This window comes from Leucoraja erinacea, chromosome 13 (genome assembly GCF_028641065.1).
Source record: "Leucoraja erinacea ecotype New England chromosome 13, Leri_hhj_1, whole genome shotgun sequence".
Classification (NCBI taxonomy): Eukaryota; Metazoa; Chordata; class Chondrichthyes; order Rajiformes; family Rajidae; genus Leucoraja; species Leucoraja erinaceus.
The window spans coordinates 1,408,178-1,425,923 of record NC_073389.1 but is presented as its reverse complement, the minus strand read 5'-3'; the positions used below and the strand labels follow the sequence as shown (position 1 = coordinate 1,425,923).

Genomic DNA, 17,746 nt, shown 5'->3' with positions numbered 1-17,746 from the left:
TTCATAGCCTGTTCAACCTCTCTCTATAGCTTACACCCTCGAGGGTGTCCTGCTAACATCCTTGTAAATCTTCTCTGTACCCTTTCCAGCTTGACAACATATTTCCTATAACATGGTGCCCAAAACTGAACACAACACTCTAAATGCAGCCTCACCAGCATCTTATACAACTGTAACATGACCTCCCAACTTCTATACTCAATGCTCTGACTGAAGAACATCAATATGCCAAAAACCCTTTTGACCGCCCTATCCACCTGAGATACGACATTCAAGGAACCATGCACCTGTACTCCTAGATCCCTCTGCTGTACAACACTCCCCAGAGCCTACCCTTCACTGTGTAGGTTCTGCCCATGTTAGTGCTTCCAAAATGCAACACCTCACATTTCTCTGCATCTTTAAGAGACTGTAGTGCAAAATTAATTGAAAAGAACTGTAGGACCATGAAGAAAAGGCAAGGGAATTTGATTATTAACTGGACTGCTTTTGGGCCTAGTAGTTTGTCAGAGTGGCTCTGGTGACTTTGTATTAGCTTTAGTTTTAGATATGCAGCATGAAATCAGGCCCTTCGGCCCACTGAGTCCATGCTGACCATCGATCACCCATACACACTAGTTCCGTGCTATCCCACACACGGGGACATTTTTGAGGCCAACAAACCTACAAATCTCACACATCAATGGGATGTGGGAGGAAATCCATGTGGTCACAGGAAGAATGGTCACGGTCGAACACTGGATCTCTGGTGCTGTTATGCAGTGAATGGTGCTGTTGTGCCCATTCTTTCACTCCAAATATTCCTTCAACATCTGAGTGTGGACCCACAACTCCTGACTCACCCAAACCAGTGGGTAGTGTTGAACACTGGAGGGAGGGGATATGGAACGAGCTGCCAGAGAGAGTAGTTGTTGCAGCTAGTATTACTCTGGCCTTGAGCTATAGGGAGATGTGGGGCAGGCTAGGACTATATTCCTTGGAGCGCAGGAAGATGACAAGTGATCCAATAGAGGTGTATAAAACCATGAGGGGAATAGATAGGATACATCCATTGTCTTTTTCCCAGGGTAGGGGAATCAGCAACTAGAGAATCCAGGTTTATGGTGAGAGGGGAAAGATATATTGCAACCTGAGGAGCAACCTTTTCAGTTAGAGGCTGGTGGGCATATTGAACGAACTTCCAGAGGAGGTAGTTGAGGAAGGTTCAATAATAACATTGAAAAAATATTTGGACAGGTTCACGGGTAGGACAGGTTTATAGGGATAAGGACCAAGCATGGAAAATGGGACTGGCATGGATGGGGCATCTAGGTCGGCAGAGCAGGGCCAAAGGGCCTGGTCCTCTGCCATATGGCTCCATGGCTTATGTTCCAAACAGCTGCATAGCCCAGAGTTCCACACGGTGACAGGAAAAGAACAGTTTTTGTTTTAATATCTTCTGTGTCAAGAGAAATGTTCCTTTGTATAAAACTATGTGAACATGTGGTAATCTGCATTGTGAAATACCATCAGGTATAACGAATCATCTGATTGCTACTAGATTAATACCAGCTTGTGTCGCAGAAATATACTGTACCTATCAATTACTAAATATTCTGAGATATGAAGCAGTTAAATCATTCCTTCTGATGTCTTTATGACTGGCAAAACATTCTGGTTCAGTCGGTATTGGTTATTTCAAATAGCTTTCAACATATTAAAATCCATCTCTAAAGTGCAGATTTGAAACAGGCTTATCACAATCTATTATGACAGCATAGGTCATTTTTTAATTCATAAAATCATTAAAAATTGTGGCAAGCGTTTCTTTTAAGACTGCCCGTACAATTTTCACCTATATTTATAATCTCACAGTACATCTGGCCTTATATTTTGTAACTAAGAACTAGTTTGGTCGAGCAACTTTTCAAAATTCTATTAATGCATAAAAGATGGGAACTACATAACGGCAGTCATAAAAAATCAAAATTACTGCCTGGAAATAAAAACACACTTTCACAGTTCAATCATTGTGAGATTTTAAAAAAAAACATAAATGTCAAAATACTCAACAGGTCAGGCAGCATCTGTGAAAAAGGAAACGCAAATCGGATTTCAGGTTGATGACTTTTCATCGGAACGGCAACAATGTGCTGGAGAAAAGAGGGGTTCAAGGTAAAACTAGGAATATTCCACATGCTTTACAAAAGACTACAGAGCCTGGTCCCATTATGTTCCCTTTGGGGAAGTGGGCAGTGTTAGAGCTGCCCGAGGATGTATGTGCTGGAAGGAACTGCAGATCTTGGTTTAAACTAAAGATAGACACAAAAGGCTGGAGTAACTCAGCTGGACATACAGCATCTCTGGAGAGAAGGAATGGGTGACGTTTCAGGTGGAGACCCTTCTCCTTCTCTCCAGAGATGCTGCCTGTCTCGCTGAGTTACTCCAGCTTTTTTTGTCTATTGCCAGAGGAGATAGTTCAGGCAGTTACCAGAACAATATTTGAAAGATATATTTGAACGGGTACATGGAAAGGAAAGGTTTAGAGGGAAGACAAAAATGCTGGAGAAACTCAGTGCGTGCAGCAGCATCTAAGGAGCGAAGGAAATAGGCAACATTTTGGGCCGAAACCCTTCTTCAGACTGATGTAGGGTGGGGGGGGGGGGGGGGGGGGGGGGGGTGGGGGGGGGGGGGGGGGGGGGGGGGGGGGGGGGGGGGGGGGGGGGGGGGGGGGGGGGGGGGGGGGGGGGGGGGGGGGGGGGGGGGAGGGGGGGGGGGAGGGGGGGGGTGGGGGGGGGGGGGGGGGGGGGGGGTAATGGGGAGAGTAAAGGAAAAAGGGAAAAGGAAGAGGAGGAGCCCGAGGGCTGAGGGAGAGCTGCAAAGGGGAGGAGACAACAAGGGCTACCGGAAATTGGAGAAGTCAATGTTTATGCCACTAGGGTGCAGACTGCCCAAGCGGAATATGAGGTGCTGTTCCTCCAATTTCTGGTGGTGCTCACTTTGGCCATGGAGGAGGCCCAGGACAGAGAGGTCGGATTCAGAATGGGAGGGGGAGTTGAAGTGCTTAGCCACCGGGAGATCAGGTTGGTTAATGCGGACCGAGTGGAGGTGTTCGGCAAAATGATCGCCAAGCCTACGCTGACGTCTAGAGCAGCGGATGCAATAGATGAGGTTGGAGGAAATGCAGGTTTTGAACCTCTGTCGCACCTGGAACAACTGCTTGGGTCCTTGAATGGAGTCGAGGGGGGAGGTAAAGCGAAAGGTGGAGCACTTCGTGCAGTTGCAAGGGAAAGTGCCCAGGGAGAGAGCAGTGTTACGGGGTATGGAAGAGACCCTGGTGCGAGCCTCATCTATAGTAGGGGAGGGGAACCCCCGTTCCCTGAAGATATGGGGCAAACACAAATGAGTGGGACATGTGTAGATGCAGCATCTTGGTCAGCATGGGCAAGTTGGGCTGAAGAGACTGTTTTCATGTTGTGAGCCTCTATAACTCCAGAAGAGAAAATTCCAAACCTCCACAGATGCAGCGAAGAAAGTGTTTTATCAGAATGCATCACAGTCTGATTTGGGAACAGCTTCAATCAGGATTACAAGAAATTACACTGAATTGTGAATGTAGCCCAGACCATCACACAAACCAAACTCCCTTCCATTGACCCCCTCCACACGATGCCTTGGCAAGGCCACCAGCATAATCGAGGACCAGTCTCACCCCAGTCATTCCTTCTGTTTCCCTCTCCCATCAGGCAAGCGGTACACAAGTTTGAAACTGCACACCTCCAGATTGAGGAACACTTTTTTTCCCAAGCTGTTATCAGGCAACTGAACAGTCCTCTCATCGGAGATCTTAGAACCCCTTAAGAATTTTGTAAGTTTCTATAAGATCCCCTCTCAATCTTCTCTCTAGAATTTAGAAGATTGAGAGGGGATCGTATAGAAACTTACAAAATTCTTAAGGGGTTGGACAGGCTAGATGCAGGAAGATTGTTCCCGATGTTAGGGAAGTCCAGGACAAGGGGTCACAGCTTAAGGATAAAGGGGAAATCCGTTAAAACCGAGATGAGAAGAACTTTTTTTTCACGCAGAGAGTGGTGAATCTCTGGAACTCTCTGCCACAGAGGGTAGTTGAGGCCAGTTCATTGGCTATATTTAAGAGGGAGTTAGATGTGGCCCTTGTGGCTAAGGGGATATGGTGAGAAGGCTGGTACGGGATACTGAGTTGGATGACAGCTATGATCATATTGAATGGCGGTGCAGGCTCGAAGGGCCGAATGGCCTACTCCTGCACCTAATTCCTATGTTTCTATGTTTCTATGTAACTATCTTTAATCGGATTTTATCTTACACTAAATGTTGTACCCTTCATCTGTGCACTGTGGACGGTTTAATTGTCTTGTCTGGATCGTACGTAAACAAAAAGCTGTTCACTGTACCTCGGTAAACTAAATGAATGATAAAGAGTTGAGCCCACAAATAAAAGGCAGTGATGGCGAATGCGGACAGCTTGGATTTCTGTTCAAAAAGGTATCAAAGGATCTTCAGGTTCTCCATGTGTGGTGTAGATGGATTAGATGACCATAGTGAGATGAGTCAGGCAGATTCAAAAACTGGTAAATGCTATAGGGCATCAGAGTTGTGGATAAAGGTGGGGTGAGACTGAATGAGAGGGGAGAGTAGAGTCAAGGAGGGAACTATTATAGTCATGGAGTCATAGAGTGATACAGTGTGGAAACAGGCCCTTCGGCCCAACTTGCCCACACCTGCCAACAATAGCCTGGCTTGGTCCATATCCCTCCAAACCTGTCCAATCCATGTACCTGTCTAACTGTTTCTTAAATGATGGAATAGTCCCAGCCTCAACTACCTCCTCTGGCAGCTTATTCCATACACCCACCACTCTTTGTGTGAAAAAGTTACCCCTCAGATCCCTATTAAATCTTTTCCCTTCACCTTAAACCTATGTTCCCTGGTCCTCATTCCCCCTACTCTGAGTAAAAGCCTCTGTGCATCTACCCGATCTATTCATCTCATGATTTTGTATATCTCTCTATAAGATCACCCCTTATCCCCCTGTGCTCCATGGAATAGAGACCCAGCCTACTCAACCTCTCCCTATAGCTCACACCCTCTAGTCCTGGCAACATCCTCGTAAATCTTTACATAATCATAATCATACTTTATTAGCCAAGTATGTTTTGTTGGCTTGAAGGGCCGAATGGCCTCCTCCTGCACCTGTTTTCTATGTAACATACGAGGAATTTGATCTGCCATTCAGTCATACCAATAAAAAGCTACAAAACACTCGAAATACATTTTCTGAACCCTTTCAAGCTTGACAATATCTTTCCTATAACATGGTGCCCAGAACTGAACACAATATTCCAAATGCGGTCTCACCAACATCTTATACAACTCCAACATGCCCTTCCAACTTCTATACTCAATACTCAATGACTGATGAAGGCCAAAGTGCCAAAAGCCTTTATGACCACCTTATCTACCTGTGGCTCGACCTTCAAGGAACCATGCACCTGTACTCCTAGATCCCTCTGCTCTACAACACTACCCAGAGGCCTACCATTCACTGTGTAGGTCCTGCCCTGTTTGACGTCCCAAACTTCTCCGTATTAAATTCCATCAACCATTCCTCCGCCCACCTGGCCAATCGATCCAGATCCTGCTGCAACCGTTCACAACCATCTTCACTATCTGCAAAATTCATTAACTTTTGTATCTTATCTTCCTGGAAGACACAAAAGCTGAATCAATGCTGCAGACATGTCTATAGATCTGAAGGAGCGGATCAAGGTGAGGTGTCCGAGCTCAGAGGACAATGAGAATGGAAGGTGGGAAGGAAACATCTCCAGGTGATGCAAGGTCACTGACTGTCTGGGAGATGACAATCTGACGTGGAGGGAGACCCTGGAGACAATACTCTGCACCATTCAGAAGATAACAGCGAAGGAGCTATTCCTGAGTCAGGTGGTGCGCACAGTCAAGCTTCTGTGTCTTCTGCCGGACGGGAGCTGGGAGAAGGAAAGACCATAAGCCTTTCATTATGTTGGCTGCTTTTCTGAGGCAGCGAGAAGTGTGGATGGTGTCAATGGTGGGGAGTCTGTTCTGTGTGATACACTGGGCTACATGCACAACTATTGGCTATTTCTTGCAGTCTTGGGTCCATCCATAAACTAAGATTCACTTGTACCCCATTGTACACATCGACCTGTCTCTAGAACTGATGCACAACAATGGTGAGAACTGTATTCTGCACTCAGTTTCTTCCCAGTTGCTCTACCTGTGGTACCCACATTCAACTTGATTGTATTTATGTTTGGTATATTTGATCTGATAGCATGAAACACATGAGAATAATTAACCTAAGTGATTGGATCATGTGCGAGACAATGACCAGAAGTAACAGGATCACAGTTGAGGTGGAGAAATGAGGCAGTGACAAAGATCTGTTGTTCAGTCTCTGGAAGAGCGGAACTCGCTATCAAAACATGGAGGGGACGGGGGACACAATTTTTTGGTGGCCACGCGCGCATGCGCCCACTCACGTACACGTGCGAGGCTTCGGAGGCTCAATCCAGCGCTAAAAGCGGAGATTTTAAAATTGGGATTACAGAAACTTGGGGGAGATGTCCCCCACCTCTCAAAACATGGGGGGGTCATGTCCCCTCTGGTTTTCCGGCCCTGAGTCTCTGCACAATAGGTTGCCAAGTAGCAGCAGCATCACCCTTGGCCTCAGGATCTATGACATTGCTGGTATTATGGCCCTGTCCCACGGTATGTGTTCATTCCAAGAGCTCTCCCGTGTTTGCCCTGACTCGAACTCGGAGATTTACGATAATGGCCACTCGTTGATACTCGGGGCTCTCGTGGACAGTTTTCAACATGTTGAAAAATCTTCACGAGTCTTCCCGTGCTTACCTGCCACTAGCGAGTCTTCCCGAGTACCTGACGTTAGTGTTATGAGCCACTAAGAGATGTCCCTGAGCTACGACGTACCCGCTACGTTCATTCTCCGTGCTTACGAGTTTGATTTTTTTTTAAACTCGGGAGAGCTCTTGGAATGAACTCGTACCGTGGGACAGGGCTGTTAGTCTTCAGTGAGCGGAGTATTGAAAGTTCAGAGGCGGATAGATTAGAGAAAGTAAGGCAGTTAATGTAGAAATGTAGAAGAGGCTGGGGGGGAAGAAAACAAGTGGATTGAGAATGATGAAGTCCAAGGAAAAGGGTCCACACACAGTCTGACCAACGAAATGGAGATCTCCCTGTAACATGTTACTCCTGCCACAGCAGTCCCAGGTGAAGACTCATACAAGGCTGCCAACATACAAAAGGAGTTGAAGTGTACACCAAATACATGTGTGATCTTCTGGTACAGCTGCCAAAAACTGAATGAACATTGGGGGATCCAGCTCCCATTTCACACCAGGTTTGGAACAAGAGTGGAGCCCATGCTGCCCAGCAGGAAAATGGTAAACTGGTTCAACTTTAACATAGATGGACCCAACATCACAGGAACACTTGGCTGGCCATTGTTTCAGCTTCTGTTAGACCAAGAGAACAAGCCATGTAGCATCTGAGCGCTGCAGTCAATGTGGAGGTTGCTGCTGCTGCCATGGCTTCTGGCACCAGTTGAACAGGGCTTTCGGCAAGAGACCACCACCCAGAATCTGCCCTGCAACAGCACACAAGGAGACGTTGATATCCAACTGAAGAGAGTGGCATTTGTTTCAATGTGCTGCCCTGAGTGTAAGAACATTACAGTCATAGTATCATCATACTGCAGGGAAACAGACCCATCCATGCTGACCAAGATGCCCCAGCCAAGCTAATCCTAGATAACTACGTTTCACCCATATCCCTCTCAACACTTCCTATCCATGTAGCAATGTTACAATACCTACCTTCAGCGGCGCTGCATTTCTGCCACTGGCCGTATGCGCAACTTTGGCGCCTATGGGGGGGTTAAAATGCCGTTTTTCCTGCCTGCTCGAGATATATTTTCAAATTCACTGCAACCGCAACGTTCCAATCGATCACATTCCACAAAAACCCACTCACAAGATGATTTAAATGCCCATTAATTTACGGGAATTAAACATTAAATTCCTTCCGTTTGGCCTATAAATTCATGACAATGAGATTTAAAAATCATGTTATATTGTGAATTCTTGTGTGAATGTTATTTGGACACCTAGGCTATTTAAAAATATTAACCTTTTCTTAAGAAATGGATAGATGTTTAGATCTAGTAATTGAATTTTGTAATTAGCTACAATTAGGTAACTAACTAATTATATGCTTTAAATTCAGGTCATCCAAATAAGATTGTAACATTGCTAATCCATGTACCTGTCCAAGTGTCTTTAAATGTTGTCATTGTACCTGCCTGAACAACTACCTCTGGCAGCTTGATCCATATACCCATCACCCTGTGTGCCCCTCAGGTTCCTATTAAACCTTGCTCACTCTAACCTTAGACCTATGTCCTCTGGTTCTTGATTCCCCTACTCTGGGTAGAAGACTGTGCATTCACCCTATCTATTCCCCTCATGATTTTATATCCCTCTATTAGATCACCCCTTAGCCTCTCACAGTGGAATGAATTATGTCCTAGCCTGCCCCCCCCCCCCCCCCCCCCCCCCCCCCCCCCCAACAGCTCAGATCAGAGTCCTCGCAACATTCCCACCAACAACTCAGAGAAAGGTTCTCCGAGCTCCTTCAAACTTGATGGCAGAAGAGTTTCAACCAGAAACGTCACCTATCCATGTTCTGCCGAGATGCTGCCTAACCCGCTGCGTGACTCCAGCACCTTGTGTATTAAACAGCATCTGAAGTTCCTTGTTTCTACATAATCAATTCCCTGACTGGATGAAGGCCTTCTTCACAAAGGTCTTCTTCACTAACACCGTAACTACATGCGATGCCACATTCAGGGAACTATGTATTTGTACACCTGGATCCCTCTGGTCTAGTTGTCCCATCACTGAAATGTCACCATTGTCCTTGCTTGTTAGTCAGTTAATACAAATGACAGCCACTTAGGACCAGAGCGTGCAGTCCAAAGCAGAACCTAACCAGCTGGGTGTTATGCTGCAGGCTGTCTACTGTCTCCTAGTGTCCGGGTGACCAGACATCCTCAGCTCTGCCACGGCCAAGGGGTGGCCGTGGTGTGGGCCGACAAGAATAGGCCGAGACATGTGGCAGACAGATTGCAAGGCATGGGATAAATAGTGGGTATGTCCATTGTTCACTGGTGTTTGATTTATTTAATAGATGCAAGTACATAACTGCTGTGGAAAGTGTGCTTCAGTGTTTTTGATTAAGGGACACTAATGAGAAGAGACAGGGGGAGAGTAAAGTGGGTCTTGAGTGAATGTGCTTTCCAATTGCAGAATCACACGTTTGATCCCTAATTTCACGGCAATGGGGGTTCTGACATGACTTTCAACCTTCCTGTTTCTCCTCCGCTCCCTCTTCCTATTCCTCAGATGTTGGCAACCCGCATTAATGTCAGGTTATAGAAATTAACGCAGTTACACATCTGTCCGATTCTTGGGTCATGAAATCATTCAGCACAGAAACAGGCCCTTCAGCTCAACTTGTCCAAGCCAACCAAGAATCACCATCTAGGCAAGCCCCATTTGCCTGCATTTGGTCCAAATCTACAACTTTCCAATGCTGTTATTGTACCCGCCTCAACTGGCGCCTCATTCCATATACCCAACAAGCTCTGAGTGAAAAAGGTTGCCCTTCAGGTTCCTATTAAATCTTTCCCCTCTCATCTAAAATCCCTGTAGAACTGCATGGAATATCCATCCATCTGATTCATCTGCACCCCTTTGTGGACATGGAATTTTGTCTGTGGAATTGCACTACAGCAGTGGTTCCCAACCTTTTTTAGCTCATGGCCCCCTTGGGATCTTTTAATTTTTCTGTCCCCCCCCCCCCCCCCCCGACATTATTAGTGGAAAAAAAGTACTTCAATATTATAATACCTTCCATAAAAATATCAGTGTCTATTAATTGCACATATATCCTCTTTTATTCAATTCCACCAACATCAAAAATATTTCAACTACATAGATTTAAATTTATTAGAACTGAAATTTAAGAGGCAACAGGGTGGTAGCTCTGTGCCCCCCTTAATTGAGCTGGTGGCCCCCTAAATCCCAAATTTTCTGTGGCCCCCCTGGAATTTGCCATGGCCCCAGGTTGGGAATCACTGCTCTACAGTACAGAGAACTAGACTATTCACTCTGTATATTTCCCTTTACTCTACCTATTGCACGAGTTTGACCCAGATCTAACAGCAGTGTATCTTCAGCTCCAATACACCAATCATGTGCTCAGCAATGATCGGAGCTTGGATGTAGTAGTGCGAAAGCTACAATACTAGGTTAAAAAACGCCCAAATCAAGAGTTTTAATCTAGAGACACCAGATGCTGGAAACTTGAACAAAACACAAAGTGCAGGAGGAACTCAGCAGGTTCGGCAGCATCTGTGGAGGGAATGGACAGACGACGTTTCGGGTCAGGACCCAAAAAGTGGTTTAGGTTCGGCAAATTCCGGTTTCTGCATCTTCCCAGTTAAATATGAAAATCCAGGGGTTACTGACAACATTATCCTGGCAAAAGCATTAATGGTTTCAAGGATAACAGATTGAAGCTGCTCTCCACTCCCAGACTAAAGCTGCCTTAAAATGTTTGGGCATTCCTACATAAGGTTTTTTTAATGACCGTGTTAGTGCTAAACACCTTCAGAAGGCCCTGAAAATAATTTTACAAATGTGGAGTGTGTCATTTGTTTGGAGTTTGCATTAAGTGCAAATATTTTTTTTAACAGCATCTCTTCCCTTTTAATATCATGTATATTTCTCAATTGTGCTTTGTGCTTGCTGATTTTGACTGCTTAAGGTATTCGTAAGAAATGATTAATTATGGAGAATCGATGTTTTTAACCATGATCGCGTGCTTCAAATATCTTGGTGTATACACGATGCATTTACAGGCACTGAATTCAATGAAACTGGTGCTCAGATACTGGTCAAAACAAACACAAGCAAATATTCTTCATCGTATGGCAAAATGTGCTCCAATGTGACGGAACTGATTCATTTTATGTTTAAGATAGGTCAGGTAACTATCTTTTTTGCTGAAAAAGCAACCTACTCGAATTTCAAAATCTGGGAAAAAAATTCCAAAAATGTATCATGTCAATATCAATACATATTGTAAAACAGCATCATATGACAGACACCATCAAGCTACATTTTATAGCACCTTAAAGGTACTAATCATTTACCCAGCCCATCACAGATACTGTCCTCCCCACCATTGAAGGGATCTACAGGAGTACCCTGGGGAAGGTACTTACAGACATCACCCCAATATCCCAGGGGTTCCGTGGGAAGGAGCTACGGCACGTCTTTCCCTCCGGTGCCAGCTGACGATATTGCTAGACCGGGAGGAGGAAGTTGTTGGGCGCTTCTGTGTCCAGCAGGATGGGCGCGACTTTACCATCTTCTGGACATCGGAGCGCCCAAGGTGCCATGCCTGTAAGGAAGTGGGGCACATTCGGGGGAATTGTCTCAATTCCCAGGCAGGGGCGCCGCATCCGGTGCCATGAACCCCCTTTAATATTTGAATAAATATTTTAGATCAAATAAAAAAATGTAAAAAGCTGGTTACCACGCTCACAGAACTGGGTCTCTGCGCATCCCTCTGCAGTTGGATCCTCGACTTTTAGGAGTGCCAAACAATGAATGGAACGATCCCACAGAGCAAAATCAGATGTGAACCTGGACCTGGTTAACCTGCCCAACATCTCCTGCAATCCTATATTGGGTTCACCCGCTCAGCGTCTGATGTCAAGGCAGACCCGAGCCACATTGCCTGTGGCGAAACAGGCACTAGTTTCGCAAGTGGTCCCACCATCAGAAGTCCAGTCCAGACTACAAAGCAAGCGCGACATTCAGAAAGGGTGGTATGACAAAACGAGCAGACTGCTTCCACCGCTAGCCGAGGGGCAAGTGGTGTGTCTGCAAACCGACAAACGTCACGACTACATCGGCGTCATTTCTGGAACTGCCTCCGGGCCACGTTCATACTTGGTCAATGCCGATGGCGGCACCTACAGACGCAATAGGCAACATGTGAATGAGCCGGCACCAGTGGCATTGGCCCGACTGCACCAGCACCACAACCTGTTTCTGATACTGTTACTTTGCCGATGGCTATGCCACCTCCACCTGTGCCAAAGTCTCCTGTTTCATCTCCGGGAATGTTGTTTCAAACCCCGACACCTATTTCACCACCGATCATGTCGGGAGGAGATGGACTGTACCGTACACATGCTGGTCATGTTTGTAAGCCCACCGCAAAGTACCCGGGCTATGTCTGAACTTCCTCCAGTTTGTTGCCACATACTATATAGTGTGCTTTGTATAATCAGCAGCATACATTTGTATTTAATTCTAAGTAGTACTCAGTAGTTTTGCATTTGCTTTTAATTCTTTAAGAGGGAGGATGTAGGCTTATTAGAGCGCTCTCTCTCTCTTTCTCTCTCTCTCTCTCTCTCTCTCTGGCAGACTACTAGTATGCTTACTGAGATGAAAGCACCTTGTGATTCCTCTGCAGAGTTGCTAATAAAAGACTATGGATTCTAATCGTTATGTGTGAGTCTGATCATTTCCAATATCATCCACAGACTACAGCAGAAATACTTCTTCCTCAAAAACAATCAGTACAGGAGCACCTCAAGGCTGCGTGCTCAGCCCCCTGCTCTACTCACTCTATACTCATGACTGTGTAGCCGGACACAGTGCGAACTCCATCTTCAAATTCGCTGACGACATCACTGTTGTGGGACGAATTACAGATGGTGAATTGTCAGAGTCTAGAAGTGAGATTGACCAAATGGTGCCAGCACAATAACCTGGCTCTCACTATCAGTAAAACCAATGAACTGATTGTGGACTTTGGAAGAGGAAAGATGAGGACCCACAATCCTATTTATATCAACGAGACGATAGTGGAGAGAGTCAAAAACTTCACATTCCTGGGCGTGCATATTTCTAAAAATATTTCCTGGACCCAGCACACTGATGCAATTATAAATAAAGCACATCAGCGCCTCTACTTCCTGAGAAGATCAAGGAGATTCAGTATGTCAAAGAGGATTCTCTTGAACTTACAGGTGTACAGTAGATAGAGACCATATTGACAGGTTGCATCGTGGCCTGGTTCAGCAACTTGAACGTCCAGGAGTGGAAATGACGGCAAAAAGCTCTGACCACTGCCCAGTCCATCACCGGCTCTGACCTCCCCACCGTCAAAGGGATTTATCAGAGTCGCTGCCTATAAATGGCAGCCAGCATCATCAGAGACCCACACCATCCTTGCCACACACTCTTTTCACCACTGCCATCGGGAAGAAGGTACAGGGGCCTGAAAACTGCAATGTCCAGGTTCAGGAACAGCTACTTCCCTACAGCCATCAGGCTATTAAACTCGACAACCTCAAATAAGCTCTGAACTACAATAGACTATTATTATTATTATTATTATTGTACTAATATTGTTTGTTTTTTCAGAGTGAGTGTGTGCATATGTACATGCGTTTGTGTGTGTTGTGTGTGTGTGTGTGTGTGTGTGTGTGTGTGTGTGTGTGTGTGTGTGTGTGTGTGCGCGCGTGTGTGTATGTGTGTACTTGCGAGTATGTGTATACACACACACTCTCTCTCCTTTATCATATTGTTTACAGTGTACTACATTTACATATTATGTTGTGCTGCAGGAAGTAAGAATGTCATTGTTCTATCTGGGACACATGACAATAAAACACTCTTGACTCTATGTCATTTGGTGCCGTGTTCAAATGAGGAATTCTTCTTTAGTGTGGCGTGCACAGCCTAAAGTTGTTGGACAACTTGTTCTATTTGATCTTCCGTTTGAAATGAGGAATAATTTAAAATGAGAAAAATGGTGAATTTCGTACTGATGGAAATTGAAAATCCCCTTTGCATTTTGCCTCATATTGATTTATAATAACACAGGCTTACAGCAATCTCCAACTTACTGCACTTAAATTAACATTAAAATTAAAATGGATTCTTCCACCAAACTTTCTATCCTTAGAGCGTGTGCCTAAACACACTGGCCGGTTATAACAGGACTCACAGGAATTAATTAGAAGTGGTTAATTCTCACAAGTACTGGCAACAGAACAACATTCTTATTTGCAGCAGCAGCATAACAGGCCCATCAACACACTAACAAATAAAGACACAATATTCACACATATAATAATACTGGACAACTATAATAGTGCAAAACCAAAGTCCACAGTACAACCAAAAACTCAGCCAATAAAATATATTTTGCAGAGACAATGTAATATGTAGAACAAAAATAGTAAATGATTATTTACATCGCCAAACTCAGACCCTCTCTCACACCGCCCGCTGCTGAAAGACTCATCCATGCCTTCATCTCCTGACTGGACTATTGCAATTCACTTCTCCTTGGCATCAGCTCCACCTACATCAACCGACTCCAACTGGTACACAACACAGCCGCCCGACTCATCACCCACACCAAATCCTGGTATCATATCACTCCAGTCCTCAAACAACTTCATTGGCTTCCCATCTCCCACCCGATATTCATCTGTGCATTAATTGCCTCATACTGTGTTTTGTATTGAATTCTGTATTTACTTTGTGTACCAGTCAAGTCTCTACTATTTATTTAATTCCCCTTACATGTTTTTCCTCTACCTGCTAAATTTTTGTAAGGTGCCCTTGAGACTCTTGAAAGACTCCCATAAATAAAATGTATTATTATTATTATTATTTATAATAGTTCAGTGTTGGTCTCAATGAGCTACGAGTCCAACCATCGTCTTTCACGTCAGAGAAGGTCGTTGAGGCAGGTCAGCCACATTTAAAATATATTTGGACATAGTCATAGATTGGAAAGGTTTGGATGTATGTATATGGGTCAAATGTGGGCATGTGGGTCTAGCTTGGACGGGGTATCTTGGCCGGCATAGGCAAGCTAGACAAGATTATAATTACTGAGGTTTGTGTTTTGTAGTGGTTGCGGTGAAGAAGCTAGACTTAAAGCTTCCAGTCATGGTCTCTTCATGTAACCCCAGTCTGCTGAACCAGGTGTAACGAGTTGGTGCTAAGAGACACTTGCTGCCGACTGCACCGATGTCAGTAGTGCATGAACTCTCAATGGAAACCCGGTGAGCATGTCAGGGAACGCCAAATTGATCCCAACTTTAGACTGTAGAGATACAGCGTGGAAATATGCCCAACGGCCCACCGAGTAGACCAGCATTCTCACACACTAGCAGTATCCTACACACGAGAGACATTTACAGAAGCCAATTAACCTACAAACCTGTACGTCTTTGGGAAATGTGGGAGAAAGCCGGCGGAAACCTGCGCGGCCACAGGGAGGAACACACAAACTCCGTCCAGACAGCACCCGAGGTCAGGTCTCTGATGTTGCAAGCGGCAACTCCGCCTGATACCCACCGCCCACTGGAATTACAGACGACTGGATACAACAAACTGGGGCTTATCAAAAGCAGTTCCCCCATCAGATTCTACTGTAGCGTGGACCGACAACTGTTTTTGCGCGGTTACACTATAAAAGATAAACTAGCTTTATTTTATATATGGTAAAATAGCGATATGTTTATCAGCTGAATACTCTCAAGAAGATTCGGAAAATATGACTAAAAAATCAATGATACACAAAAACAAACCAGTCATACACAAAAAATAATACGTATTGAATCGTATAAAAACAGTTAGACAGGTACATGGATAGGACAGGTTTTGAGGACTAGTATAGCTGAGACATGTTGGCCGGTGTGGTCAAGTTGGGCCGAAGGGCCTGTTTCCACACTGTATCACTCTGTAACTAATCAGTAACAAAGCACGCAGCACATTCTGCATTTGTAAATTCAAAAGTGATTAGTAAGCGCGTCTGGGCAGCCAGCAGGGAATAGAGAAAATCTCCAAACACCGCCTCGTCGACGTGGGCAGAGTTTCTGGGCCCAACGAATAAATTGCATACTCGTTTATTTCAATACAATTCGACACAAATGTTAGTAGGCGTCTGCGAGCCTTTCTTTCTACATACACATCACAATGTTTGCAATGCAAGGGGCAAAAGTATCTCGCCCTGAATTATACATTTTAAAGTATAGCGGGGTTATTTGAGCTCCTTACCTGTTTCTGCCCGAGTCCCGGAACCCTTTCGCGAACGGATTCCTATCGATTTTCAGCCTTGTAATCTGGAGAATAAATGGAAAGAATCAAACAGTGGTGAGATGGGAAAGATGTAGCTGAAGCGGGGTGAGGGCGGAGAGGAGAGGGCGCCGTGATTATTGTGGAGGAACGGAAGCTGCATTTCCCTGTATCTTCATTGGACATTTAACCCCCCTCAAAAATGGGGGGAAAAACCTAAATCATAAATCGGTTCAATTATAATAAATAATGGAAACAAAAAATGCCAAATATTATTCATCTAAAACAGCATAACGTATAATCCAGAAGCACATCAAACCCTTAAAATAAATAAAGAGAAGTTTCTTCGAGAAGTTAACAGCGGTTGAAATGTTGCCTTATTTCTAAGAACCAATTTTATATAAATATCGTTGGATGGCTAAAATAATTTGTTCCGCTTTCACATAATTCCAAGTAAAGATTTTTTTCTGCGGTTAGCTGGTTAATTGCATTTCGTAAAGGACATGGTCTTAAAAAATGCCCTTTAAGAATATTCACAATTTTGATTTAAATTTAATAAAGGGCTTTTAATTTTGAGATTGATCATTACGGAGATTTTTATTTTATCGTTACAAAACAGTTCCCCAAACATGCCTGCCCCACTCTACCCAACGCTCACAGTTACAGAATAAAGCACAAAGTGCTGGCGGAACTCAGCAGGTCAGGCAGCATCTGTGGAGGGAATGGACGGACGGACGACTTTTTCAGACTCTCCTGAAGGTTAATGCAGATAGTCCAATCCTCAAATGGCATAAATGCCGACACAGAGGACCGAGCTCACTCTGCCGTGCGCGCACTGCCGGGGAAAGGAATTTGGGCGGCGTTCACGAAATGACAATGTGCTCTCCTAAATCTGGTGCACAGTCCAGCGATGTAAAATTTGCCCGAAGGAACCAACTCACACCTGCTCCTGACTATAATTGGAGTGCGGTGTCAAATTTGGTTTCAATATCACGCAGATCCCCCCTCTTTGATCTCGTGGACACCGAATCAACATATGTAAATGTTTAAGGTAGACACAAAATACTGGAGTAATTCAGCGGTCAGGCAGCATCTCTGGAGAGAAGGAATGTTTAAACCTTTTAGAGAATTAAAAAACTGCCTCCAAAACATATAACGGTTTATCAAAAGCTCCGGGCATTGTTAAATCGCGCACCATTCTCAACTTTAATTGCAAACCGAGCTAGGTTCAGATAACCAGAGTAAGGTGTAACAAAAAAAAACATTGTATCAACTTTAACTTAATCAGCTCCGTTAATGGATTCAGCCTTTTTTTTTACACGGCCTCGTGGTTATTTATTAAGAATTATTGTTTAAAATAGAAATGTTTAGGTTTCAGTGAAAAGCTTTTTTGTTTGCGCCAAATCAGATAAAACGCGAACAAGCCAAACTCAAGCACAAATAGAGACACAGGAACTGCAGATTCTGGAACTAAGTGTTGGAGGAAG

General features: G+C 44.6%; 1 protein-coding gene across 1 annotated transcript in view; it reads right to left on the bottom strand.

Moving 5' to 3' along the window:
• tbx15 (T-box transcription factor 15) overlaps positions 1-17,746 on the bottom strand; it is a 107,615-nt gene that overhangs the window by 20,501 nt on the left and 69,368 nt on the right. Inside the window, exon 6 of the mRNA XM_055644260.1 lies at positions 16,242-16,306. Within this exon, the coding sequence (XP_055500235.1) occupies positions 16,242-16,306 (65 nt within the window). The remainder of the gene's footprint in view (positions 1-16,241; positions 16,307-17,746) is intronic.